At 41.7% G+C, this 27,770-nt stretch overlaps 1 protein-coding gene across 3 annotated transcripts in view; it reads left to right on the forward strand.

The window, feature by feature from the left end:
- The window catches only part of PELI1 (pellino E3 ubiquitin protein ligase 1), a 45,810-nt gene that overhangs the window by 4,446 nt on the left and 13,594 nt on the right, over positions 1-27,770 (forward strand). Inside the window, exon 2 of one of the 3 annotated variants that reach the window (XM_021389824.1) lies at positions 6,740-6,904. The exons of 1 other annotated variant lie outside the window; for it this stretch is intronic. In XM_021389824.1, the coding sequence (XP_021245499.1) occupies positions 6,850-6,904 (55 nt within the window). In that variant the 5' untranslated portion in view covers positions 6,740-6,849. Of the gene's footprint in view, positions 1-6,739; positions 6,905-20,396; positions 20,563-27,770 lie in introns of those variants that run through there. One more of the 3 variants, XM_021389823.1, reaches the window with a different exon arrangement.

A 27,770-nucleotide genomic window follows, 5' to 3' on the forward strand; every position in this document is an offset into this window, starting at 1 on the left:
GATAACCATGATTGTTTTGGCAGAAAAGCTTTTGTTGCTAAATGCTGGGATTCTATGTTTGTTTCTTAAGCATTTGCTATAGTGGCTGAGGCTCTGTTGTGTTCCAATCTGTAGCGTAGTACAGAAATGAACAGCAAGAAAGGTAATGAAAAACGGAAGTTAGACTCAAACCAGAAGTGATCTGTGCCTTATTTATTTTAAATAGGATAATCAGAGTAGCTACTAGAGAATGCAGTCTTATGTGTTGAGGTTTCAAGTAAATTGGATACATCAAAAATGTTTTGTAGATGTTTGCAAGGTATGGAATTGGAGCAAGTTTGTTGAGTGAGATTCACTGGGTTGATAGCATAGCAAAGCTGGGACTCCAGGAGGAAAAAAGAAAAGCCCTGCCTAGCCAAAGTTGTTCTTAAGTGGACTGCTGTCAATGGATTATTGCAACCTTTGCCTCTTGATTTACCTGCTTGAATATACTTAGTCATTTGAATTTCAAATATGTAATGTTTCTGCAATTACATGACCATTTGGGCTTCATTACAAACAGTTAAAAGTGCTCTTTCATGAGCTGGGGCAGCTATTTTCTTTCCAGGCAAGGTGGGTGATAAGAGACCAAAGCTGTCAGGACTGATATTTCTCACCTGTAAAGAACATGGTAAGATTTGCATTAAAATTGGTGGATTTAAAGGCTTGTAAGAGTTTTCTGAATGCAAAGCAAGAGCAAACTTGGATCTGATTCAAGTATCTCACCCTGACCCGTCTGTTTGTCAGCGCTCCTGCTCAACTGTTTGTCTGAATGGAGCAGGGAATGATTGGGAAGTAGCAACTGCTGAGAGCTTCTCCTGCCTTCTGCCAGTTCCTCCTCTACGAGGGTAACCCCATAACCTGGGTCAACAGCATTAATGTGTTAGTTGCTCTAGTTTGTTTGTCGGTCAGGGGAGTCAGACCGGCATCTCTGGGTTAGATCTACCATCACTTCCTTCTGTTTTCAGTCCTTGAGCAGTATTGAATAGATAAGACTTGGTTTTAAGAACATACAAACTGGAGGAGTACTTTCTTGTCCCAAGAAAATTTATCATGTATAATGGTAAAAGTTGTCTCTGAAGAACTCCTGTTCAAGAAGTTTCAAGTCTCCTTTTCTCTTAAATGTTAATGTGTATACTGAGATTTTTTTCTGATTCTATCTTGATATCCTTTCTGCTTATCTGAAGCAGTTGTAATTCAGTACAATGCTTTTACAAGAATAAATATTGCTTTAATCATGGCTTCGCACAAGGTTCAACTGGGAGAATAAGTAATAGTTCTTTTGTCATGTTGTATAGCCCAAACTATTTATTTGGTATAAGGTTGGGGGAAAAAATCCCAAGTGCATCACACATGGAGTCTTACTATCAAGTAATTCACTTCCTTTTAAAGCACTTGTTGCTCATTTTCCTTTTGTAGTGCACCTCTAATTCTAAAATTATTCTAAATTCTAAAAATGTCAGTTCTGCTATTTCCCAGTAATTGATTTCTTTCTTTGTTTGCTTTTGTTTGCTTTTCCCCCAAGCCACTGTAAGTACTCAGAGGCACGTTTAACATGTAAGAAAATAAATGCACCGAAGTGATAAATACAGCACCTTGCTGCATTTTGTTTGCTGCTGTATTTCAAGGCTAGCAGAAGATGACTTTAAACTTCAGTTTAAAGGAGGGAGGTGGGCAATCAGAAAAGACAGTTCCCCTCTTAAGAAAAGTTCTACACCTTTTTCCTCGCTTTTCCAGATAGGCGGTGCCAAGAATCAGAAGGCCCCAAAGTGGGCCCTTAGGTGTTGCATTTAGTCTTTTTTCTTTCTCATGTGATAATGCTTAGGTATGTTTGTGCTGATAGTGCTGCCTCGTTAGGTAAGGACTGCTCTTCTGGCCCCGTCTGCCGTGCCTGCATCTCCTCGAGTTGAACAAGCACCAACTGTGCAGCTCACCCCTGGGACTGGCAGACCAAGCTAATGCAAGTTGTACTGCAGTGCATGTTACTGTCTGTAGACGGCTGATCTCTCCTTTGTGCTGAGATGACTTTCCCAGCCAAGTCTCCCCCTCTTGATTCCCGTGGTAGGTGGATCCATCCCTCTAGAATCTTTGGTCTTTGATCTGCTGTTAATAAGGTAATTACTATGCTGCTGATAGCCCACATCAATTCTTGGAGCGTTCATTTGATGCTGTATGAGAAATAGCTTTACAGTAGAGCTTTCTACTGTAAAGACACCCTGTTGGTGCTGCAGGAGCTGCTGACTCCCCGTGAAGGTTTCTGAAAACTGCTCAAGGTTATTGCAGAGAGCTGGAGTGTGCAGAGCTAAGGGCAGCAGTTGGGGTTTCTTCTTTTCTTTTGGGAAAAACAAACAATGCAGTATTTTGTTGAGGTGGTCACCTGCTGGAGCTGAGGATCTCAGCTTGATCTTGCAAGCAGATAATCGCATAGGTAGCTTTGTGTTGTTTTTTTTGTGCACGTGTGCATATCTTTCCAGTCAGTACGTGGCTAGTTTTGCTAGTTTTGCCCAGGGGCTGTCTGAGTAGCAGATGTGAACGTAGACTAGGGCCTTGTGCTTGTTGCTGTTGGCTGAGGAAGGCAATGATGCAGCACTGAAATGTGGGGGCTTAGGTGGCTTAGGGATAGCAATTGCTTTTCATTTCCTATGCGAACCTATCTGTGCTCTTTTTTTTTTTTCTCATTTCAATAACTACTCACCATTTCATTGTTTGGTGAGCTATGTGTAGCAGGCAATGGGAACTCCTACCTGGGCAGGAAAAGCATTAGAAGCATTATTCCTGCAATGTTTCATGTAATGTAACCTCAGCTAGGAGCGTATTGAAGTTGGCAGTGTCTGAACAGGAGCAGAGATATGAGTGTGATCCAAAAGATAAGGGGAAGATAAGCTGCTGCCTCAAAGCTCTGAGGGACCGGTCAAAGGGAGAAGTGAAGAGCTTGCTTATTGTGTCAATTAAGCACGTGTAGTGAACATCTGGTGTTTTTCAGTCTCTTAGAGTCCAGAATAACAAGCGCCGTAGGCTTGCTGCTATTTTCTAGGCGTTATGAAGAACAGCAACAATCAGATTTACCTGGCCCTTTTGTTACATACTTCGAAACATCAGCTGTTAATAAATAGCAGCTTTAAAGATCCAGATAGTACTTGGCTTGTAGAGAAGTTTTTCTCCCTGCCTTGCTCTGAGCAGATGTCAGGCTTGGGGTAGTATGTTATTTCTCCTGCTCCCCAGTGTGGATCCGTAGCCAGGGGTGGGGCTGGGGCCCTTCTGTGAAAGCATGGGAGGGTTATGTTCCCTCCTAGATCCCAGGGAGGTGTGGGGGAGGGATGTGTAAGCAGTCCCTAGTGTAATTACAGAAAACCTCGGGAAGAGCTGTGCTCTGCTGTGTTATCCAGCTAGGAGCTCAGTGTTCTTTTCCTGTGTTAGATGATTGTGAAGTTGGGGGGAGGAATCTGTTTGTGAAGATGGTGTTTCCAAAGCCCCAGATGGATGTCAGGCTCGTATTCTTGCCTTCATTTTGATAAAAGCTAAGAAACTCACAGGTGCGTTGATGCTTGATGTGCTGATGTTTGGAGGCTGCTATAGAAATGCAAATTAGCATTTGGTTTGTTCCTAATCAAATCTTGCTCAGCTCTGAGATGTGTAAACTAACGAAGTACCAATACACGTGAACGTGGGTGAATAAACCAACAGCACAGTGTGAGTTCCCAAAGTTCACACTTCTCATTTCTTTCTTCTGCTTTGACTGTGTCAGGTGTTGAGACATGTGTGTGACCAAGGAGCAGGTACAGAGCTTGCCTGAGCCACGAGTCTGGTGCTGAGGAGGAAAGCACAGTGACTTCTAGCACGAGGAGTCCCAACATCTGTTTGTAACCTTTGTCACAAGTGGAACAAATTATAAAAGGATAAATACAGTTTTTGTGCCAATCAGCACATGCTCATTTTCACAAAGCATGCCAATTAGATTTAATACACATGTTCCCTCAAGATCACCTTGATTCAATTTTTTTTTTTTCAGATGCATAAAGTAGAAATGATCTGAGGCTTTCTGTTTGTCCTTTAAAGACTGCTATATTTCTAGCTCTTGGCAGACATTGTCCACAAGTACTTCATGTTCCATTGGGCTTATGCCAAATTTAATGTACTGTGTGTACTGAAAAGCATCAAAACCAGAGGGTCTTTAATTTTAGATTTTCCAGCTACCATTATTGATACTTCTTAGATCTGTTCCATCCAACCTATCAGTTTAATTTCTTTTCCCTGAGGGAATTTGGGGAAGGATCTTGATGGTGTTTATTTGCCTGACTACTGATGTGAGTGAGAGCCATGAATCAGGCATCTCTGCAGAGGCCAAACTCTCCATTTATAGGAACTAAATCAGCACACTGAAGTATTTTTTGAACTCCTGACTTTCCCAGTGACGGATACACTGTGAGTAAGGATAATGTCATAAATGAAGTCCTTCAACTGTTTTTCAAGAAACTTGAATTTGGTAAAAATCTGAGGCGGGAAAGGACTGTTTCAATCAGCTAATCTTAGTCCGGACGGTACCAAAAATTATGGGTTTCTATTTTGCAGTGCTTGTATGCTGTACAAATCCAAGCCTGTGAGATGTTAGACTCCGAAGAGAAGAGGTAGGGCAGAGAAACAGTGCTAATAGAAGTTGTGGTAGGTAGACAAGGATAGGAAGGAAATAACTGGGGGAAAGAGTGGGGCACGTTACAAAACAGCCAACCAGCATGGCTTGCTTTGTTCACAGTGCCGCAGTCATCAGGTCTGCTGATCCAGCTGTGTCTGTTGGCTTCATATTTTGGCTGTTCATCTTTTATTTTCAACCCTCGGGGCCAAGGAGCTGTGCATAAGCGTGGCTTCTGGCCAGGTGGCTCAGCGCCCTCAGAGCAAAGCAGGATTCCCTTCTATTATGCTGATGTGGAAGAGCATGGCACTCAATGGAGCCTGGTGTTTTCCCCCTCCCCCTCTTACTAGTTTTCCCATGCCTCTTATTATTAAGTGCCAGTCTGTTCTGGTTTCTGCTTTGCAACTGCACCCTCTGTTAGTGCTGCTAGAGTAAAGTTTGCTCAGTTCTTCAAAGATGCATGAAACTGGGAAGAGAGGGAGGGGTCTCTTGTTGCAGAGGGATTTGAAATCCCAAGGAGTTCTGTGTTCCCCATTAGTAGTTGACATATGTGGGAATTACTAGTTAGTCCTCCTGGCACTCAGTGGTTTTTGTTAGGCCTAACTTCTTTGCCTAATGTCAATTGTCCAGTCTTCAGGCATAGCTTATAGTTCAGTCCCTGGTCCCAGACCACCAGGCGTAGCAAAGACTGTAACAGAAAAATTGTCCTATAGGAAAATGTACAAGAAATGGCTAAACCTGTTAAAGACAGAATAAAGAGTTGTTGCAAATCTACATTTGTATCCGAAACCAAATTAAAAGTTTTTAGTTTATTGCAGTTACTGTGCTTGGTTTTCAAACTAATTTTCAAACATTCTTCATATAAAGTGAGTATTAACTCATTTTGCATGTTGATAAGATTTCTGTTGTACTAAGCCATCTTTTTTTGCCGATGAACTCAGCTTTTGTTACATAAAGGAACAAAAGAAGTTGAATAAAAGGGTGCATATAAAGAAAACAAGAATCGACTCCAAGGTTAAGAATAGGAGTGGCTATGTTTCCTTGTTTTTTCAAGATTAAACACAGCTTTTAAGTACTGCTGAGAAACAAACTCTGCTTCCTGTCATCTTGCTATTAATTAGTGCATTCATTTAAAAAAAAAGCTAATTTCGTTCTTTTTTGGAAATGAACACACAGACAACTTCATCAAGTTCTCTGTTCCCATCCTGTGTTTGCAGACACATGTGGAATGTAGTGAATCCAACTGAGGAATAGGTCTGGGCTCCAATCTGTGAGCACCATGACGTGGCTGTGCAGAAATGTTGTCTAAATGCAAGGCAGCGAGCAAGACTGCTGCTTTTGCAGGCAGTGGTACTTTATGCTAGCTTGAAATTGTTTAACCACAGGTTGAAATTCTGCTGTAGGTCAGTGGTAACCTAGTGCAGGCGTTCCTACGGGTCGTGAGGATAGGTGATAAGTAATAGTTCTGCGATGCAGTGCTTCTGTCTTTGCACACAAGGCCTGTGTCTCTGTACTAGTGACCACATTCCCAATGAATAGAAGCTGTTTTGGAAGGGGTCTCTGGAGATCATCTAGTCCAGCCCCTTCTGCTCCCACTGCTCAAAGCAGTTTGAAGTTAAAGCCAGTCTTGAACAGCATGCAAACAGCATACAATGTCCACTGGCATTACTGTCAGTCTCCCATAAATGTATAACTTTAGAATTACCCAGTATCACTCCAGAATTGGTTTTTTTTGGGGGGGAAGTCTCAAGCACGCTTGAACAGCCTGACTGGTCTCTGAATTCACTGCAAAATTTTGGACGAGTGAGTGAGTTGCGGTGCGCTGGGAATATCGATTGGACACAGCGTATGCCACGTTCAGAGAAATGCTGTTAACAGAAGAATTTCTTTTCTCAAAGTGTTTATTTGCTCAGGTGCTGAGCCAGCATCGATAAGTCTCTGCAAACCCATTCTTCTTTACAGTGGCTGGAGTAACAGGTAGACTTCCCAGCTCTGCCTCCTCCAGCTGACTGTTCTCAATTGGTGATGCTAGCTGTTTGGTGCTTATGTGGATGGGGCTTAACCATATGGTCTCGCTCTCGCTTTCTCTCGCAGTGTTGAAAAATCTTGTCCTGTCTACACTAGCAGCTAACTGATCTGCACCCATTGTTGACAGCCACCATCATCAACAGGTCACTTTCCCTCTGCGAGCCTGGCTTTTGGTTATGTATCGTAAATCCAAGTGGAAGTGCGGTTACAATCTTGCGGTTCTTGGACACGGTGAGTTTCCATCTGCGCAGTTGTTCTAAGAGAACAAACGTTTCTCCTTGCATCTGAACTTCCATAGATGAAAATCTTGAAGAGAAAGTTAGGTAACTACATCCCAAAAGAATTGCCTGTGTTCCCTTAAAATGTACCTTTTATTTAACTTGTCAGATTTTGATTAAGATTACTTGCAAGAAGTACAAGTTTAGAACAATACAATTAGTGTTGTCTTGCTGTTACTGTCTGTATTTGTTCACTAAACAGTGCCTTTTTACAGTGGGCAAAGAAGAAATGCTTTAAGTTGTTCATGGCACAGTGTCTCCCTACAGCAACTGGCCCAGCTTTTATTAAACTGCTGATGATATAAGAGATCTGACTGTTAAGCTCTACCAAGCCGTATTTTCTCATGCCTTAATGTTGAATTTCCTCTGAAGACTGTTTCCAGAGACTCTGAGCTGGTATAGTATTGCAGTACCTGCTGAGAATGATGTCTTACTTCTCCCTCTCATCTCCCCGGCCTGGCTGCATGCAGCCCCACTCCTGGGCTCTGAGTTGTGCAGCCCTGCGTGCTTCTTTGCTCTGGATCTGCTGACTACAACTTTCCAGCAAGGAGACGCTTCTCACCAACCTCGTGGAAGACTCCTGCGATTAAATTCCTTTCTCAGAGGTTCAGGGAGCTGAATCTTAAGTTTTGTCATTAGTCTGACGATGCACCCTTTGATGTGGTAGGCTTAAGATGCTTAATTTGCTTTTAGTAGCTTTGTCGCTGTATGTATGTGGCTCATTGCTTTTTCTTCGCCCTCTTGTTTTTTGGACAACTGCTACTGCCTCATTATTGTTTGCAGTAATAAAGGAGTGCTGTGAGAACATCATCTTTCCTTGCTTAGACCAGCTTTGATAGCAAAACTAAGTCTAGTGAAAGTGAGAATACAAGCTCAGATCCAATGGGTGTGATTAATAACAAGCAGACTTGGCATATGACTTTGGAAATGTTTACAGTTTTACCTTACCTCTTGGGGGATCAGAGCCAATAGGCATGAGATGGTAATCATAATGATGTTTTTCATGATCAAAGGTATCATTACGTCAGTGGCTGCTATTTTTATTTAAACTGCCGAAATCCTAGAGCAGGTTATGATGAGACAGTATAGGTGGTGAACAGCCTGAAACACTTAAAGTATAGAAAAGTCAAGTTCTTGATTTTTTTTTTCAAATGAGTTTGACTTGATTAATGCTGCATAATTCTTCTAGTTTCAGATCTGCTGTGGATTCCACTGTGCCTCTGTTTCTGTCAAGTTTCTCTCCCGAGTGAATTTTTATTTCAAAATTACTCACCAGTGCTGCTGTATTTGAAAGGGGAGCTTGTCAGATAATACAGTATGATCTAGAGCTGTAAAAACACTGTAGCTAGTACAGCTTTGTTTTATCAATTCAAAAGTTTTCATCTGTTTGGAAAGAAATTCTATCTAACGAGATAGCATGGGTCAGAGAGTATTTACAGTGTTCAAGTACTTGCATATAAGCCAAAATACTTGCAACAAACTTAGAAGAGTCTACTTCCCTAAGAGCTGTGGGATATTGATGTTAGTGAAGCTGAATGCTTGAGGATCTCTCAGATTCCCGGCTTCCGAGTGCTTCATCTCTTCAGTCAAACAGTGCACAGCTAAGTACTGTAGCTGGCACTGAGTGTTGTCTCTGACTGCACTGTAACTATCCTGAATGTCTGGGGCTTATCCAAAATCAGAGTGGTGAATTAAATTACATGTTCAGCCCAGATCTGCTCTAGTACAGTCTTGCTTAGGTAGGCTGATAGTGATCTTGCTTACGTCGGTTAATTTGGTTGGCTCCAATGGAGCTGAATACTTAGTTGCACCTAGGTAATAAATATGACGTGGGTGTCAAGTTTGATGAGGTGACCAGGCAGGTGAACAAGAGCAGAAGTAGGAGTCTAATTCCTTTTCCTTGCTGAGTATGCTTTCACTTTTTTGTCAGCATATTATACCAAGAAACAAAGTCCTGCTGCTCAGTTCAACTGGTAGTTTGCAGATGAGCTGCAAACCTCAGTTTTATTTTTACAAAACATTTTGAAGGCTTAACGTAATAACAAAAAGAGAAAGAACTCAGTCTGCTGCTACATTACCGTGCCAGGAAATAATCTTTCCTCTCTGACCAGTTGTGTAGCTGTTCCAGCCATGGTATGATGTAGTTTTACTCTTTTAACAATGCCTTTATTTAGATTATCCTTTTAACTAATGGTTTTGGCATGCTTTAAAGAAAACACTTATCCTTAAGAGGATCTTGCTGCAAAATTCTGCTTTGGCTAAACTTAAGGGCTGCAAATATTTATTTATTAAAACCTAATGGGCAAGTCTTTGTTTGTGCCACAGTAAAAGCCACCTCTGAAGCATTTTGAGTTTGCAAGCAGTTATTCAGAGGGCTGAAACTGTGTCAAAGGATAGCATCTTCTGTATGTTGGAACAGATTCAGATTATTCTGTGCATTCCTGGTTGGGATGAGATTCTGCACTGTTTTTGGTTAACAAGAAAACTCTCCTTGTGATCTTTGGTGTCTGTTGGCTGCCACTTCTGTGGGAATTATGACTGCATTGACACCCCTTTGTGTTAGGTTCTCTACTACATTTTCTTAATCTTTGTTTTAGACTTCTCTTTTTGCAAGTAAATGTAGATCTGTCAGTCTTCAGCATATATGGACATAGCCGTACGGCTTTGGGGATGCGGTTTGCAACCTCTTTTTTATCCAATTTTTACTTTTCAGGTAAACTTCTATATACGCATTTGTTTCTCATCTCTAATATGAGGTATGTACTCTAACTTAGATTTTAAATGTGATAAAAATGGTGTAGCTGTATACACGATATCTCCAAGTTTTTTTCCCATTGCTATTAAAGCATAATTTCAAGATAAAAATCTTGAGTTGAAGATTGGTTTTAAAGCAAAGACTTCTTAGAATATAGCATTTTCCCGTATCGCCCCTTTTGATTGGCTTGTATTTTTTTGCAGTTGAAATGAAATGCCTCTCTTACAAACAGGAAAAAAAGACTTGATGGGGGCTACTGATAAATAAACTAATAATTGGAGCTGATACTTGACATTGGTTCTGTAGTGTTCCTTAGCATACGTATTATTTTTGAGTTGTTTTGTGCCCTGCTGATCTGGCATCTCTTTGTCCCGGTGGTGTTGTGTACAGGCAAGGACTGTACACAAGGCTGCAGGAGGGTTAGCTTGTGACAGCACTGTATTTCTTTGTGTAGTTTAGAGTTTGTGTCCAGGATGTGTAATTCACGCACTTCCATCAGTGAAATGCTGAAGGTGCAGAATGATGTCAGACTTTCAAGTACGACAGTGTGAAGCCAGAGAAAGTCTTCTCTTTCCTTTGTTTAGAGGAGATATATTACTTTTACAGCTGGGGTTTTAAGGTTGCTAAAGCCAAGCTGAGTGTGCTTGATAGTTTGTTTTTGGTGTTGTTTGTTTAACTTCTCAATAAAATGCCTGTCACTAAGTTGCATGGAGGCAGTGTGTGCTTGCTGCTAAGGCAGCAACTTATTAGTTAGCACAGCTCGTCAGCCTCACAAACTTGGAGCCTTTGTCCCACTTGGCCAGAATTTTATGAACTCATTCTGGTTCTTAGCACCGAATGGATTACTCTGGCTTTGCTGTATTAGCAGCTCTCTGGCTTATTTGCTACATCTGTTGCATGGTTAATTACCTGAATGGGCTTGGTTGGTGTTCTCCTGACTGAATTCACATTGCTCTAGAAGCTTGAATGCAGTCAGGCATCTCAGCTAAGTCTGAGTAGTGGCTTCCTAGTGCATGTGGACTTGGCTGCTATGGCTGTTCGTACCTCTGCCATACAGTGCTCTGCTTCTCTGTGGATGGTTGACGCAAGACATCCCCTAAGTAGCAGAGTAACTAATGAAAGCTTGCAAACTGAACGTGGGCAGGACTTGTGCAAACCTTTACAAGTGCACGTGACTGAAGCAGCGATGCGCTCAATGTGAACAGCTGTTAGTCATTTGAAGAGAAACTCGTGAGCAGTGTCAGTCCTGAGGGGGCTGGTCTGTCCTGAGGAACTTGCAAAGAGTTAGTTCTGAAGCAGGTTTCTGTGGTGCATGGAGGTACGCTTGAGGACAGATGCCCAAGCAGTAATGTATTAGATGTTGATGGGAATATCTGAAGTGCGCACAGGGAGTCAAAGCTGAATCTTCTCTCAAGCCATGTCTCAAGGTTCAGGAAGGAAGAAGTCTGTAGTACGTTAACAATTCATTTAGAATAGTAAATAACTGCTTGCTGTAAATCATGTGAAATTATTTCCAAACTGTGAAAAGTACTGCAGTGTCAACTGTTACCAGTTAAAAATGACCTAGTCAGATTACTGTCAAAACTGCAACTCTTTGTGGCAGCGCTTTTTGATGCGTTTTCCCAGCAGTGTTGCCTGAATGGAAAGGCTTTTCTGTGAGAGAGAATGAGTAATCCTGTACTGCTTAAAGCCCACCTTTCAAGGCATACATGTACCCTACTACATCAAAGCCACTGCTAGAATTGAGTTTACTGATGTAATGTGTTTTGCATTTGTCTTTGCATGTTTTAGAAATGCACAAAAAGGGAAGGAGATGTGGGTTTTCTTTCATGTATGAGCTCATTCAAATCTGTAGCCTAATCTGTAACTGCTTGATTGGTTTGAGGCTTCTTCAGGTAGTTCTGAAGTATCCACAGAGAACCAGAGTCTTAGCTAGAATACAGCTTTAAGCATATATTTGTTTTGTTGTTTGGTTGTTGGTTGTTTTTTTGTTTGAAGACTTTCTTAAGTTGTGTTACTTGAAAACGTTCTGTGGGAAATAAGTAAACCTGCCTTGGATGATGAGAAATATACTTAGCTTGTGTCCCTGAATCTCAGTTTCACAAACGTTGCCAATTTCTAGGCCATATGTTGAAAGTTTGCTTTAAGACAATTTCCTTGACTTCACATGATCAAGGAAGAACTTGTTTGTCTTCAGGAGCACCTTCCTCACTTACTGGTAGAATTACAAAGAGTCAAGTTGCTGTCTTGCTAATGTAATTTCATTAGAGCGAGTGACATGACTGGCCAACCTTGTAAATGCAAGGGCAGGCCATGAAACTACCTGCTGAATGGTCAAATGCTGTGTAACAGTGAGTATGTACTTTGACTACTGCTGAGAAGTGCTTTACTCCTGTGATTCCCACTGCTCCTGCATGTTACCAACTTAAAATCTCTTGTCTCTGTACGTTAGGTTTTTCTGGTTTTTATCTTTCTTAGCAATGCACTCAAAGACAACGAAAAATACTACAGGTTGTTGAGAGCATGTTTTGGTTAGAGAAAACAAAAAAAAAACATGCCACCATTCTTGGTGCCTCTGGAAAACAAGTATTACATGACCCACACACTTGAAAATATTTTGCCTTCTGAGTGTTAGCTCTGGGGTCTGTGCTAACTCAAGAAGAGAGCACTTGCCCTATTCAGCTGGATAGTTTCTTTTATTTGAAGGTAGCCTTTTTCTATGTAGATAGCAAATTGTAAACTTGAGTTATTGTTGGAGGATTCAAGGTATCTCTATGTTCAAGTGTTAAACAACTAAGAGCTATGCTATCAGGCCAAAGCCACTGAAGTGTTTGTAGAAGTTTGACTTCTGCTCTTATTCTCTTTGGTTTAGTCATTCTGGGTTTTTTTTGTAAGAGTATGCACAATTGTACCAGAACTTCTATCTGAAAAGACTATACATAATACTTTAATCGTTGTGTTTTTACTGAGTTTTTGATGAGGCCGCAGCTATTCCCAACATGCCAGCATTGCTGTAATAGTATTTTCTTTCTTTTCTGTTGAAACTTCAGGAAAAAGCTTGAAGATCTGGTTTCTCTCTATGCTCTGTACCTCCACAAAGTTGTGCTTGAATTGCTGCTGCACTGAGAATGGTAGAAAAGAATCATGAGCACCTACCAGCTCTTGCTTTGTACGTGCAAACAGTGTGCTGGATTCCTGTCTTAGTCAGTGAGTAAAATTTAGGGAAGGTCTCCCTAGCACTGACTTCTTACCACTACTTGAGATTAACCTGTTTTTTACTCAGTGTTAGTGCCCATGTAGAGGTGAACGAATGGCTGTTGCATCCTTTTGGTGCAAGTGCCTGTGTATTTTTATAAACAGCAAACCTCTTAGCCAAATTGGATTAGAAGTGTAGGAAGTAAAGTATTGCTCCGCCTTAAATATAGATAAGGAGGAAAAAATGTATTATCAAATAGCATGAAGCTTTTTTCGCTGAGCCGTTACAAAGTGGGAGCTGGTAAGTGATCCAAGGGAACATGAGGAGGTGGAGAAATTTGAAGCTTGGTCTGTTTGTATTGCTGGCTGTAGAAGGATATAACATGAAAACAAGTTTGCAAAAGATTAGTTTTGTGTTTATGTATAACTGCAAGTATTAGCATAGAAACTGTCTAACCTTATTCATCAAGAGACAGCTTTTAATATATTTGGAAATATTGAAATATAGCTTTACTAGAAATTTAAATTCACAAAGTAATCAATTATTTTCTCTTGGATCCTTGCTAAAGGTGTCCTTTGTTCTGTACCTGATCTCATATGACATGATTGAAAATATGCCAAGAAAGACATACTTGAATGTCAGAAATACGGGAAACTACAGCTCAACTAGCCATTTAGCTTGTGGATGGGCTGCAGTATGTTCTGTCAGGCCACTATAAAACATTGATGCTGGGCTTGCAGAGAGTAGGCAGACCTCTGACATCTATCCAGAGGTATGTAGGTCATATGCTTTTATATGTAAATGCTGGAGGTGATATGTTTAGAAAGGGACGTGTTTTGTACCTTACATAAAGGCTGTTCGAAGCTTGAAGTTAAGAGAAGGAAGAACAGAGTAAGGTGGTACATTAATTAGCTGTAAGTTACCAAATATTCATGCGTGAACTACAGACTTGGGACATTCTTGTGCAAGATGGAGATTGTCCAACACGTCTATTTTGTTGTTTTGTTTTACTGGAGCAGCAAATGAACTTACAGTTGAAATGGTGTCAGGAGTGTAATAACAGGGTGATGAGAAATTAAGAATAAAGCAGAGGGAGGCTGTTGGATGAACTTCGCTTTCATACTTCACAACTTCTCAAAGTGAAAAGGTACATGTCTTACTTTAAAATAGTCATTTGTGTAATGTTGGAGTTGAATAGAAACTGTGCTGAATAGTTTTTAATCTTTGTCCTTCCTAAGATTCTTTTCCTCGAAAGTGAGTTTGGAGAGTCAGCATCTCATAGCTGAATTTCTATGACCGAATACCTTTCTGTCTTTTTTTCAGTCTATTTGAAATGTTTTTTTTTTCATACTAAAAGTGAAGCAAAGATGTGTGAACACTTCTAGCAACAGGCTTTCTTAACTTTCTCTGAAGAAGTCTCTGATCCAAACGATCTCACTTTGTGGGAATGAAAACTTTCAGGTATTGCAGGTTCAGCTAGTTCTGCTAGCAGGTACCTTAAAGTTTTGCAAGCAGGAAAAATGCGTTGTGGAAATGAATTTGAATTGAGACTCTGTTTCTGAATCTAGAGAAACCATAATACCTGAAGCTCAGTGAATGCAAGTTCTGCTCTTCAAAGAACTCAGAACTACTCTTACTAAGTTCTTTGAGGTCAAAGTATTTGTCCATAGCCAGTGTTAGCTGAATTTGCAGCTATGGCATTTGGTTTGCTGGCTTTTCAACATCCAGAAATGTTTCTGGAGAATTTCAAAAAACAAACAAACAAAAAAAAACAAAGACCCCTCAAGGTTACTCTCTTGGGTGGAAGCCCAGTGCAACTACATCTGTACGCTTCTGACTTAGCAGATTGCTTACGTGAGTTTATCCTTCTGGGAAACTGTGTTCTCTTCAGTGTTATATTTTCTGCCTTGGATTTTGGGAATCCAGCACTTCTGATATTTCAGACCATTCTTGAGGGGCCAGATGAAGGATTATCTTAAGAGACGGTCAAATCCAAGATGTCTTACTTGAGCAATGATTGCTGTGAATAAAGTTCTGTAATGCCAGTGCTGCCTGGTTACACGGAACACACTTTTCTTATGAAGTGACTGTAAAACACAGGATGCTGTGGCTCTTAACCTTTCAAATGCATAATTAGCTCGCACAATCTTTGGTGTGTCTGCAGCGAGCTCTCTGCAATAGTTCTTTCTAATCATTTTGCTTTGAGCAAACGTTGAAACAAACTAGCATAGAAGGGCTGTCAGCAAACATGAAGCTTGAGATTGGTTTGAAAGTCATCTTGTCATCTGCAGTTCTCTACCATTCAATATGCCATTCCTATTTGCCAAGGGAAAGCACATCTTGAGGGGCCATTTCATGCTTAAAGCTCATGGTCTCTTGCTTACTAGCTTGACACTGGGGAAATCAACTTCTGTCCTGAGCAGGAGGTTGGACTAAATGACGTTCTGAGGTCCTGGATTATCCTGTGATTCTGTGAAGTTCCTTGTAAGAAAGAGATTGATTTAGCCTTTTGGAGACGTGTAGGCATCATTCTGATTTTTGGTGCATAATGAAGAAGGGTAAGGGTGAGAAACATGTAATACCAGATGGCTTATTTGAAGGAAACTTGAATTTAAAATCTCTTAGGATTCTTTTGTTTTGAACCTAGACAGAAAGTATTGTCAATGTCATTGGAGACTTTTGGAGTTAGCTTTTGTTTTTATATTTTACATCGTATTGCTCCATCTAGAATCAACTTAGAATTAGACCTAGGATTAATTCTTGACTGACTCCATTCGGTGAATAGTCCTGCCAACCTGCAGGTGTTTCTTTGGTGCTGCTGGAGATTCCTTCAGCTTACAGTAAGATTAATTGTGAATTATGTTCTCAGTCCAAAGATGAATAATCTAGAATGCGCTGTTTTTGTGGGGTCTCTCCCGAGCAGGAATTTGGAAGTACTGAATTGATAGAGTGCCAAAAGCCACGTGTGCCTGCTGAAACAAAAACCAGCCTTGAGGCAGAGGGCCATTTATGTCTTCGGTCTGCAGGATGGAATATGCACTGATGGTAACGTGTGGTACTTAAATCAATGAAGGGCTTTCCTGGTGTACCTCAAGAGGAGGCTCACAAATTTCTAAGAGTGGAAGAGGACTTCATAAGAGGTGCTTGCTAGGCTCATCCAATGGCTACAGATGACTCAAGCCATGGGAAGTGCTTCTTGCAGCGTGATGATTTGTTGCCTCTGTGACTAGGCTCTTGCAGCTTCAGCCATGGATTGCTCCACAGTTGTGGAAGACTCACCATGGTTGTTGGATGACCGATGTTGTAGAGATGACAAATCCTTTTGAAGGGGAGTTTGATGTGCCTTAAAAACTTGAGGTTCTACTTGGGGATTTTTCACTCACTGTCCTGCAAATCTAATTATCCTCTCCTGACCCCTTCCAGAAGTGGTCAGTGTGGTTCATAAAGCTGTACCATCTACCCCTCATGTTAAAACAGCTTGAGATACAGCAAAGCATTCTTCTCTGAAACTCTAACAATGGACCTTTGTTCGCTTGGCCCTTAAAAGAGTTTTCTTCTTGCCATTAGGCACCACTCAGTAGTGCAGGGAATTAGGTCATTTCCTTCCCTCCTCCTCTTCCTGCAGATTACTCGATTAACGTTTCTATTGTATACTCTAATTAGCATGTTCTTGGCTTCAGGCTGCTTTCACCCCTTAATCTCCTTAAAACACTGTAGCATGACTTTATTAACTATATAACATGGGAATTCCTTGCACAGAGATTACATGTGGCGTAACACAATGAAAGATTAATGGGCCTGGCAAGCCAGTAATCTTCCATCCTTTCTTCTTACCCTGTATACTGTAATGGAGCCAATACTTTCCAGTGCATGGGAATTATCTTTTTGGGGGTATCATTGGCTTTTATCAGAGTTCAGTTTCTGAGTCCATGGGAAACAGAGGTAAGGTGGTGTACAGTGCATGTTTGGCATTCAGTGTTGAGTGTATTTCCCCTTGGGACTGTTACAGACCCTATTCTTCCAAGTTTTTGCTCTTACTGTTTCCTGTAGTCTCTTTTCCTCAGTATCTTAAGTGCTCAAAATCACTGCACATATCCTGTGTGGGGCTTTAATTCCACTCCCTGCCTATTTAGTTAAATAAAATTATCAGCAGTCGGGTGTTTAAAATGTCTTTCTTGAAGCATTTGGATACTGATCAGGTGAGCTCTGGGATGAGACTTTTGCTACTCTGGTTTCTCAGCTGTCCACACGCTAGTGGACATAGCACTGTCCTTTGTCCCTATCTACAAGTCTGTCTTTTTTTAACTGTTACAGGTAGAAATGCATTCCTCTTAAAAGCTCATTTTGAATGTCATGTGGAATCACGTAATTACATCAAACTGTACAGCTTCTGCTCGTGAGTCAGATAGAAGAACATGACGATTACAGCCCTTTATTTCTTTAACAACTTCAAGGAAAGAACCTCCCCTGCATTTAAGCATCACTTCATGAAATTAGCAGTGATATCTTGGGCTGTAGATTCATTGTTTTGATCTAGCATGGTTGGCAGCATCTCTTCTTCGGGGGAAGTCAGAGCTTGCCTAGTGAGAGCACACTCAAGGCATTTGCTTCCAATCCTTGAAGCAGAGCACAGATCTTATTTGAAGCAGAAATCATTAGACCTTCTCTTAATAGAAGTCAAGAACAGAGGAGTAGAGCATGGCTATGAATAAACACAAACAGGGAAACAGTATTTTAGAACTCAGGGTGAGGTTTTTATCTAGCAGCTTAAGTGTGCTGGGGTAAAGTAAACCCAGATAGCCCCCTGCTTTAAGTTGGAGCGTGATTCCCTGTGGAAAGGGGGTTGTGCAGTGTATGGCTGCCCTCAGGAATAGGATAGGTCAGAGATAACAGGGGGTAGGTGGGATGTAGGGTTGAAGATTGTTACCTGTGGGAAGCTGGGTTGAAAAAGTAGAAGGTATATCCAAACTTGCAATTGCTTATTCTACAACTTTTCTGGCTGCAGCATAAGGTAATCCACAGGTTTATTAACCTGGGCTCTGTGAAATGAAGAAATAAAATAAAGCTCTTAAAAACCAATTAACATTAAGGTCTACTTTTCGAACCGAACTCCTTTGAAACAGTACAACTCAAGCCTTGTGACCTTTGTGAGGGAAGTAATGCCATCTGGAAGTGTTCATGGCAATGTAATCCATCACTGCAGTTAAATGAATGCAGTGATACAGAGCACCTTTTGTATTTTTGTTACCATACTTGTATGTGAAGTGATGCTGATACAGTTATGATGTTTCAGGGTTTGTTTGTTTTTTAAACAGCTGTCATTACAAGGCTAAGAGCTTTAATATTATTTTATAAGCCAGGGCAAAGTGTAAAATACTTGAAGGTGATGGGGAAGGTGGTTGGGATTTGACAGCTCACCCACCATAGTGCAAGGTGCCATCTGGAGGCTTTATTGCACTTCTTACCACTGGAAAAGCTAGGCTCGTGCACCAGAAAAGTTGATTTGGGCAGAGAGGGGAACCATGTTTGAATCTCAAGATGTGGCTTGATGAGTCTCTGCCTTTACTGATGAGATTCATTTGGAAGGTTCTGATCTTGTCACTGGCGCTGGTGCATCTTGTGTACGGAGTAAACCCACAAATGGATCTGAAAAAAGAATTTGAGTTAAAATAGTTGGAGTCTGTGTGTTGATTTTGTTTTTTTTTTTAAATCGCTTTATCAGCTTGGTAATCTGACAGCAGTGATAATGGCCATGCCATCTGAGATCACTATTGAGCAGCGTGTTCTCTTTGGTGGCCAGAAGCCGAAAGCAAAGTGGGAATGATAGAATTTGCACATCGATGCTTCCTCAAAGTGCTCCTCGGTGCTTGGTGATTATGACTCAGTCACTTCTGTTGAGCAAAGTGGTATCTTTGTGCTTAGTAATCCATGATGGGGTGGGAGGGAGCATCTTTGAGCTTCTATACAGTTTTACTATCCAGAATATCCCGTGGCAGGCAGTTCTGAGTTTAGTTTTTCAGGTGATGGGATCATGTAACAGTGCAGCCTTACAGTATTTCTTGGGGGAAGGTTAGCTGTGGAGTACAGGTTGAGGAGAGAGGAAAAAAACCCTAAGCATTAACCCCATTCTCAGCAGTGAAGCTTACATATATGTTGCAACTTGTGCTGTATTACAGCATTATGAACCGAAAGCTAGTTTGCCAGTGCTTAGCTCTGAGCGCTCCCATCTAGCACACCTCCCCATCATGCCTTCAGTTCTGCTGGTACAGCTGTTTGCACAGCCGTGCTGTGAGCTGAATTGGGAAACAGATCCAGCTGAAAAACAACAAAGTGGGTAAAGCAACTTTTGAAAATGTAGACAGCTTTGCTGTGAAGCAGATCAAGGAAACCAATCCATGAAGCTGTGCTTGCAAAATTGCGGTGGTGAACTGTGCTGTAGGAAAAAGCAGCAGAAATGTCAGCAACGCAGCCAGCTGGAGAACTTGGTCATGCCAGATGTCAACCTGAGTGCACATCATGGGAGCCAGGGTAACTGTGTGTAACTGCTTGGTTCATCACAATTACGTTGTAAAGCTTGATGTAAATGTTTGCCTACTGCATTGGATCTTGCAGCAGAGGAAGAACGTTAGCACGATCAGTTCTGTGAGGTGGCAGCTTGGAAGCTGTGTAACTCAATCACCGTTTTATGGTTCAGGCATTTAAATGATCCAACCCACCGGCTTGATGCAGTGATTTCAGAGTGTGGTCTGGTGCATGCAGATGTACCTTTCTGGATGTGCATGCTGTAGGACTGGGCTGTTGTTACATATGATATATATATGTTACAACATAACTGTACTAGCATCATATCACATACAGGTATGGTAGCAAAAATACAAAAGGTGCTCTGTATCACTGCATTCATTTAACTGCAGTGATGAATTACATTGCCATGAACGCTTCCAGATTGCATTACTTCCCTTACAAAGGTCACAAGGCTTGAGCTGTACTGTTTCAAAGGAGTTCATCACTAGCCAGATGAGTCCAGTATCCAAAAGCAGCTGTGTGCAGGTGATGTCTGCAGGTGTGTTGTGCATCCAGCACTAGTAATAGTGAAAAACGGGCTGACAATACCTGAAGAATTTCTGCTGTTTTAATTCTTAGTGTATTAAGAAATCGCTTTGTGTGGGAGGTGAGAAAAGCTGGCTGGGCTAATAAGTGATGATTTAAATAAAAAAGAAAGGTATAGCATGCACGGGTACAGTTATGTAAGAGAAGCTGAGGAGGAAATAGAACAGTGTTTCTCAGAGAGCCTAAACTGAAGAACTGCTGGGGAACTGGGCTGCAGGATAGCTTTCAACACACCCTCTAGTTCCTTTTTTCCTTTTTGGGGCTGGAGACTGATGAATTTATGGCATGACAAGCAGGATGCAGGCTGTGACTTCAGCCAATGGTGCGCAGCGCGGTGGTGTTTACCTAGCTGACGTAAGGCAGAGCCGGCCCCTGTTTAGTCAGAATGCGTTACCCACTGCCGAAGTAAAAGCACACAGCAGAGGCACTCAGTCTGGCAGTTGCTGGGATTTAAAGGAGTTGGTGGATTTCATCTGTCTTTTAAACAAGATACGGGATTTTTTTTTTCTCCTCCGCGGTGCAGAAATACTGAAGGAACAGAAGAATACTGGTAAGTTCCCTGCGTGCCATCTCTTGTACGTTCTAACGTTGTGTTGTTTCAGTCTTCTGTAATAGCCTCCTCAGTTGCGTGGTTCTCCAGAAGGCAGCTGAAAGCCGGTTTGGTGATGTGGCTGAGGGGAAATCTGAGAGCGGGCAGTGTTTGCGGGCTGCTTCCCCACCTAAAATAGGAAGAGACGCTCAAAGTGCTGCTTGTTCAGAAGGAGTCAGTTGCTTCTCATTTCCAGGTGCAGAGCGAGATGCCTGTTATGAAATCGTACCAAGGGGGATTTCTCACAGAGCTGCTAAATATTACTGTTGCTTACACTGAAAGAGGCTTCAGCGCGGTTGTAACTCTGATGTTTGCAAGGTGAAATAATAGGCTGTGTGAAAAAGCTTTAGTGTAATAGAGCATCTGTTTAGCTGTTGTTTTGGTACACGAACTGCCTCGTCAGGAAGTCAGAAGCTCAAGAAGCAAAACGGTAACGTTCCGGTCTGTGGAGCAAGATGTCGTTGTGGTTTTGTGCAAGTGCAGGGTTCTCAGCTACTTCAGGTGCACTGTACACTAGATCCCTCTGTGCTCCATCATCAGAGCGTAAAAAGCTCCATCTGTTTGTGTAATGGCCCTTTTAAAAATGAAATGCCTGTGTTTTGGCATAAACTCTTCATCTGCATAGGGAAGTTGTGCTTCTCTTGCTGAATAGCAGTGGACATTGAGACTACTTATTTTTGAGGTAGTAATAGTGCGTAATTTGAAGGCAGTAAAGACTGGAATTCTAAGGGATCCTGACTGCACAGTTCTGTGTCAAACCATTAGACCTTACTTCTACCACTTCATATTGGCACCGTACAAAGTTTTTGATTTCCTGCTTCTACTTTCACAAAGTACTCTGTGAAGATATAAATAGGTAGAGCTGTGGTCAATGAGCACATAGTATTGTTTTATCAGCTTGCCTGCTATATTGTTTTATGGCTTTGTATGTCACTGCTTGTATAAATGATTTCATACTCAAGCTTTCAAATAAAGGTAAAAACTTCCTTTTAAAAATTATACAGAGTTTGTAGTAACTGTCACAGTGCAAGTACAACCAAAAACTCGCATAGAAACGTGCAAACTGATCTTTGTAAGTAGCTTGTGCAAATAACTTCTGTCTGGTGGCTCAGCCAACACAGCAAGTGCATCCTGTAGTTATTTACTCTAGTGCTGAAGGTACTGAGAAAAAGGGAAGGTTTTTAAAAGCAACCAGTGAGCTTTACCTTTATGAGCTTCTGTGCTTTGTTACTGGTTTCTGACAGCTGACTTGGTGCACGTGGGTGGTTAGGGTGCTAACTTATTGGAAACTAACTAACTAACTGGAAAGGCACCAGTTTAACTGGTAAAGAACCTTTTCTTGCTAATTAAGGTTATGGATAATATTGCAGTGACAGCTTTAAAATAGCCACCTTGTGCTAAAAGACAAATGTTTTCAGCTTCCCACACGCAGTCTGAATTACATCAGTTATAATCTGTAGGAGGATATCACGGTTTCCTCAGGGGAGAATCAGCTGTTACTTTTTGTAACTGAAAAAAAAAAAACTGGATTTTTTGCGAGAATATTTCCAGAATTGATTTTTGTCAAAGTGTTAAGGTGGATCATTAGCTGTTATATAACTCTTTCAGTTTTAATATGCCTGACCCCGCTCTGATCCCATCAATGGCAATTCAGAATAACGGAACTGAAGGTAGCAGAGGTCTGATTGAAATCAGGCCTTTGCACTTAGACAGATTTTCCATCTTCTGAAAAAGAACGCTATTTTTGAGCACCGTCATAAAGTACAAGCTTTCATATAGGCACCTATAATAGAAGCCTTGTTCTAAAATGTTTGCCTGAACAAATGCTTGTCCTCACAGTGTTGTTCCTGAGCTTCATAAAACTGCTAAGAGCTGCTTCGGTTTGCTTCTGTGATGGAAACAGCACTTGAGGCAGCACGCTGCATGGCAACTCAACTAGAACTGCTATTTCTTTCACTGGAAAAGGTTGGCTGTAGTCTTGGTGCAAAGCAGTAGATATCCTCTTGTGTATCAAATTAATGCCCTTTTAGAAGTGTCTACAGGCAACACGTTTTTTTCATGTGCTGAGACTCTCGTATGCCGTGTTTCCAGGATCACCAGTCTACCCATGGCAGATACCCCTGATAAAAAGATGCTTTCATTCTGTTTAGGAGACTGAAAAATCCCTGCATTGAGACTTTCCTGATGTTTTCAAGACACAGCAGCAGACAGTTGTTCGCATTGTTTTGTGCTTGGTATCCTAAGTGGGAGAGGCCACTTTCTCAATTCAGGATTTGGCCTTGTTTTTTCAGTGCTTTCATATCATAAGATGCTCTTGTGTGTATAGTGGATGACTAAGCTTATTCAGATGTTAGAAAAGGCAGACAATATAGACTAAGGAAAGAATAAGCCATACAAAAGCAAAAGTCTGGGCTAAATTTCCATGCTCCTGAGGCTTTTTCTACACTTTTTTAGGTGCTGACACATTTCTTTTCCTAGAAAGGAGGGGAAAATTAATTACCCTCCTGTAGAAAGGAAAAATAGTGCTACTGATCTGAAGTGACAGTACAACTTGAATACTTAACAGCTGTTTTGCTATACGTTTCCCATGCATCTGCAGTGAAGGATGCAAGCTGTAGGCAGAATCTGACTGATCTAGAAAGTGAAATGCAATCAAACTTGCTGAACCTAAAGTTCCAGGTATGTGTGGAAGGAAACGTGAGCTTGTTTTTCACTAGAAAGGCGGTGAAGAGTGAAAACTATATCTTGTGAACGTGGAATGCTCCCCTGTGACTTACATGCTCTTCTACCTGGGCAATCGCTCCAGTGGGGAAAAAAAACCACAAACCACACCTTAATAGAAGCCTTTAAAAAGAAGTCAGTTGAAGGAGAGTAACTTTGCAGTGGTGATTTAACCGTCCCATACAAGAAAGTGATTTCCCAATCTTTGTCTGCCTTCAGAACCATAGTGGTGCAAGGAACTGATTCCTTGTTGCTCACGCCAGCGTAGATGAGTAGGAGCATTATCAGTATCTGTGAAGTGACGCTAATTCCAAAGACAAGAACATCTCTGTTTCAGAAAACAGGCAGTCACTTTGAAACATGACAACCTGTGAAGGTACTGATGTTTCAAGACTGAGAAGGAATCACTCAGCATGAGTGCTTCATACGTGATGGTCCAACATTTGCTCCTACTCCAGTTATTTTGTGTGTAGTGCTATAAACTACTGACTGTAGTAGTGCTGACTACTGTGTTCCCAAATCCAGCAGCCTGGGCTTGATAGGGCTTCTAATCAAGCAGGGAGGTAGTCTGCTGGGGATTACTTCTTTTACTTCTCTTGAGTTGCTTATTGCCTCTCCATTCTTATGCACTTGCAAATATCTTCATCTTGAGAGACAAGTGTTACACACAGAACTCTTGTGTCATAGTTACCTTAACTTTGATGGTCCAGTCTTTTAAATGTGCAAGTCAGGGTTTCATCTTTGAAGGGTTAAGAGGCACTTGTGCTTTACTTGGTTCTTGAGGTGGTGATGGGTTTCCTAAAACAGAATTCTAGGACTAGAATTAGGTGGGGAGGTTGCGTGCTTCAGTCCCTCTCCTTGGTGGGGCAGCCCTTGATCAGGTTGTTCAGGGTTGTGTGCTGCTGAGGTTTGAACATTTCCAGCAATGGAGGTCTTGCAGCTGCTCAGGATTTTTTTTTTTACCTCTAATTGCTAATCATAATTTCCTGTGTTGCAGCTTATTTGTTGCCTCCTATTTCCATCACTGCATACCTGTGAGAAGAGTTGAGTTATATTTTGTCCGTATCCTCTGTGACTTAAAGCAGAATTGCTGAGTGAAGAGCTGCATATGACGGTTGCCAGGGTTGTAAATGGAGAACTACAAATAGGAAACTGTATAAAAAAATGAGTAGCTAAGCTGTCTTGTGCTTTATTTCTGTAAGGAAAAAAATCAAAACCCTAGAATATGTAGATAGAGAACATAACGATAATATAAAAATGGAAAAATATTCATCTTTTGCATCTGAATCAGCATATTTTTAATTTCCTCATTGACAGAGGACTTCTTTTTATACAGTGAAAGTGTTTTTTTTAATGCAGTATTTTAGAAAAGGGCTAGTCTGGCACTAGCTACAGTTGCTAACAGCCTATAATGCTGGCTCTGTGTTTAGAAAATGATGGTAATTTATTACAAAGAGACTTTTATTCTAGTATTTTTAGCTCACAGCGGAGTGTTTAATGAATCCCTGCTTGGGCTCATTGAATTTATGTTCTCCCCTCCCCCCGCCCCATTTTAACCATTAAGTTACTGCAATTCTTGCTGCAATTTTAAAACCTGTTCTTGGTCTGCTGAATAGCAAGCTTAATCACAAGGTGCTGTGCCCCAGTGCAAGCAGTATCAGAAGGCTTTCTATAGAAGCCAGGACAGACTAATCATGAGTGGAGTCTCATGATCAGAAAAGACAGTGGAATGATTGAGCATAGCTGGTAAACTCAAGCTCATAGTTCAACCAAAATTCATTACATCTCTGGATTCCCCACTGGAAATGGTACGCTCAGGGAAAGCAGACAAATTCTTGTAACTTGCTTCTGCTCTGCTTTCGTGTGCCCGAAGGCTTAAACCTTGGGGTAGTAAGTGAAGACAAATACGTCAGATCATAGAATGGCTTAGGGCGGAAGGGACCTTAAAGATCATCTAGTTCCAACCCGCCCACTGAGGACAGCGCTGCCTGCCACCAGCTCAGGCTGCCCAGGGCCCCATCCTACCTGGCCTTGAACACCTCCAGGGATTGGGGGGCACCCACGGCTTCTCTGGGTAATATGAGCCAGTGCCTCATCACCCTCTGAGTAAAGAATTTCTTCTGAACATCTAACCTAAATTTCCTCTCTTTTAGTTTAAAGCTGTTCCCCACTTTTCCTATCACTATCAGACCATGTAAAAAGTCAGTTTCCCTCCTGCTTATAAGCTCCCTTCGACTGCTGGGAAGCTCCAATGAGGTCTCCCCAAAGCCTTCTCTTCTCCAAGCTGAACAAGCCCAGCTCCCTCAGCCTGTCTTTGTAGAAGTGTTCCAGTCCTCTGAGCATCTTCATGGCCCTCCCCTGGACCCACTCCAACAGCTGTGTCTCTCCTGTACTGGAGACTTCAGGCTTGGATGCAGTACTCCATATGGGGCCTCACAAGGATGGAGCAGAGGGGGACAGTCCCTTCCCTCACCCTGCTGCTATCCCTCTGCTGATGCAGCTCAGGATACTGTCGGCCTTCCGGGCTGCAAATTCACACTGCTGCTACTGTCTAACTTTTCATCTGCCAGGGCCCTCAAGTCCTTCTCTGCAGGACTGTTCTCAGTGAGTTCTTCTCCCAGTCTGTGTGCATATCTGGGATTGCCCTGACCCAGCTACAGTACCTTGCACTTGACCTTGTTGAACGTTGTTAGGTTCACATGGGCCCACTTTTCAAGCCTGTGACGTCCGTTCCTTCTGTGGTGTCAACTGCACCACTCAGCTTGGTGTCATCAGCAGACTGGCTGAGGGTGCACTCAATCCCACTGTCTGTCATTGATAAGGAAGTTAAAAAGCACCAGAACCAAGATGGACCCCTGGGGAGCACCACTTGTGCCCAGTCTCCACCTGGACAAAGAGCTGTTGACCACAACTCTGATGTTCCTGGCACAGATCCTGATGTTCAGTTGGACTTGAACTGATGTATGTATATCACTAAGTGGCTGAAAGCATGTCAGATTTGCAGTGCTTAGTGAGTCTGAGTCTGTTCATTATTACATGTTGCAGCAGCGCATGGTTTGCTGGGTCTGTCTCCAGATTCAGAGATTAGTTTTTGAATGTGACAGGAGAGAGGGCAATGATAAAGCTTTTCCTTCTGTACAAATGTTTTTAGAAATATGTGGCTTGCTTTCTGCAGTAGCAGTCTTTGCCCTGTGTGACTCAAGTGAGTATTTAAGAACAAGAAGGTTGATAGGAAACTGGGTTTTCATTCCTAAACCAAGTTCAAAGTACATTTTCAGTTTAGATGTCAACTCTTTCCATTCCCTCAAAACAACTGCCCGTAGAATCACAGATTGGCTTGGGCTGAAAGGGACCTGAAAGATTGTCTAGTTCCAACTCCCTGCTGTGGGCAAGGTTGCCACCATCTAACCTGGCCTTTAGCAGCTGCAGGGGTAGGACATCCACAACTTCTATGGGCAAGCTGTTCCAATGCCTCACCATGCTACGCGTGGCAGTATTGTGCAAGTTACTTTCCACAATCTTTCTCCCATCTCCAGAGGAACCAGTTTTAAGAACAACAAAGAAATGTTCATGAGTTCTTCCTCTTCTATTTTCCTACTTCGAGAATTAAAGATGTTAACTGGTATCCATTGTGTTTTTGTGCTAACAGCAAAGATGTGCTCGCTGAGCAGCACCTCTTACCAACTCAAGTAGTGCCTTTCTGAAATGTCTTATTTTCTGTGTGCAAGTTGCTTTACCCACAAAATCCCTTCTATTATATAATGGGAGGACTGTGTTTTAGGATGTTGGAGGAGTTTTAGAATAGTCTTTTGTTCTGGGACTACTCCAATGATGACCAATCCACTGGCGGCCAGATACACCGCTGCCAAAGTAAAGGTCATGGCAAAAAACTAACCTGTGTGTCTTCTGTTCAAGCAGCCAGTTGCTCAGTTGTATTTGGGCACTGCAGCATCAAGTTGACTTTCTGATGATTTAATTAGCTTTTTGTAGCACTTTCAAGAAGTCTGATGTAGTATTCTAGAAATAAAAACTGGGCAGGTCATTCTATAGGAACAGAAGACCAATTATTATAAAACTTAGTGATTTTTTTTTTCCTGACAGCTCAAGAGCGTTCCCTTCTGTAAGTTCTTAAATGCTGTATCCAGCTTTAAAAGATCCACATGCCTTCTCTGTTTCAGGAGTGAGAGTGTTATCCCGTGGCCTAATCGAATCATCTGCAATGAGTTTTGTGCTCAGACCTTACTTAAGCTGCAACTGGATTAGTCTTGTGAACCTCACTGGAAGAACATGATCATCATTTATTACTTCCAGGAGGAAAAAACGTCTTTCTTTTGAGTACAGTATGTTGGGTAGATCAGCTACGTGAGAGGTAGCTTGTACATTGCACTGAATTGTTTAGGGGCTCTGGATTTGGTATGTGCCTGAACTGAAGTTACTGTGTGTTAGTA

Source organism: Numida meleagris, chromosome 3, assembly GCF_002078875.1.
Source record: "Numida meleagris isolate 19003 breed g44 Domestic line chromosome 3, NumMel1.0, whole genome shotgun sequence".
NCBI lineage: Eukaryota > Metazoa > Chordata > Aves > Galliformes > Numididae > Numida > Numida meleagris.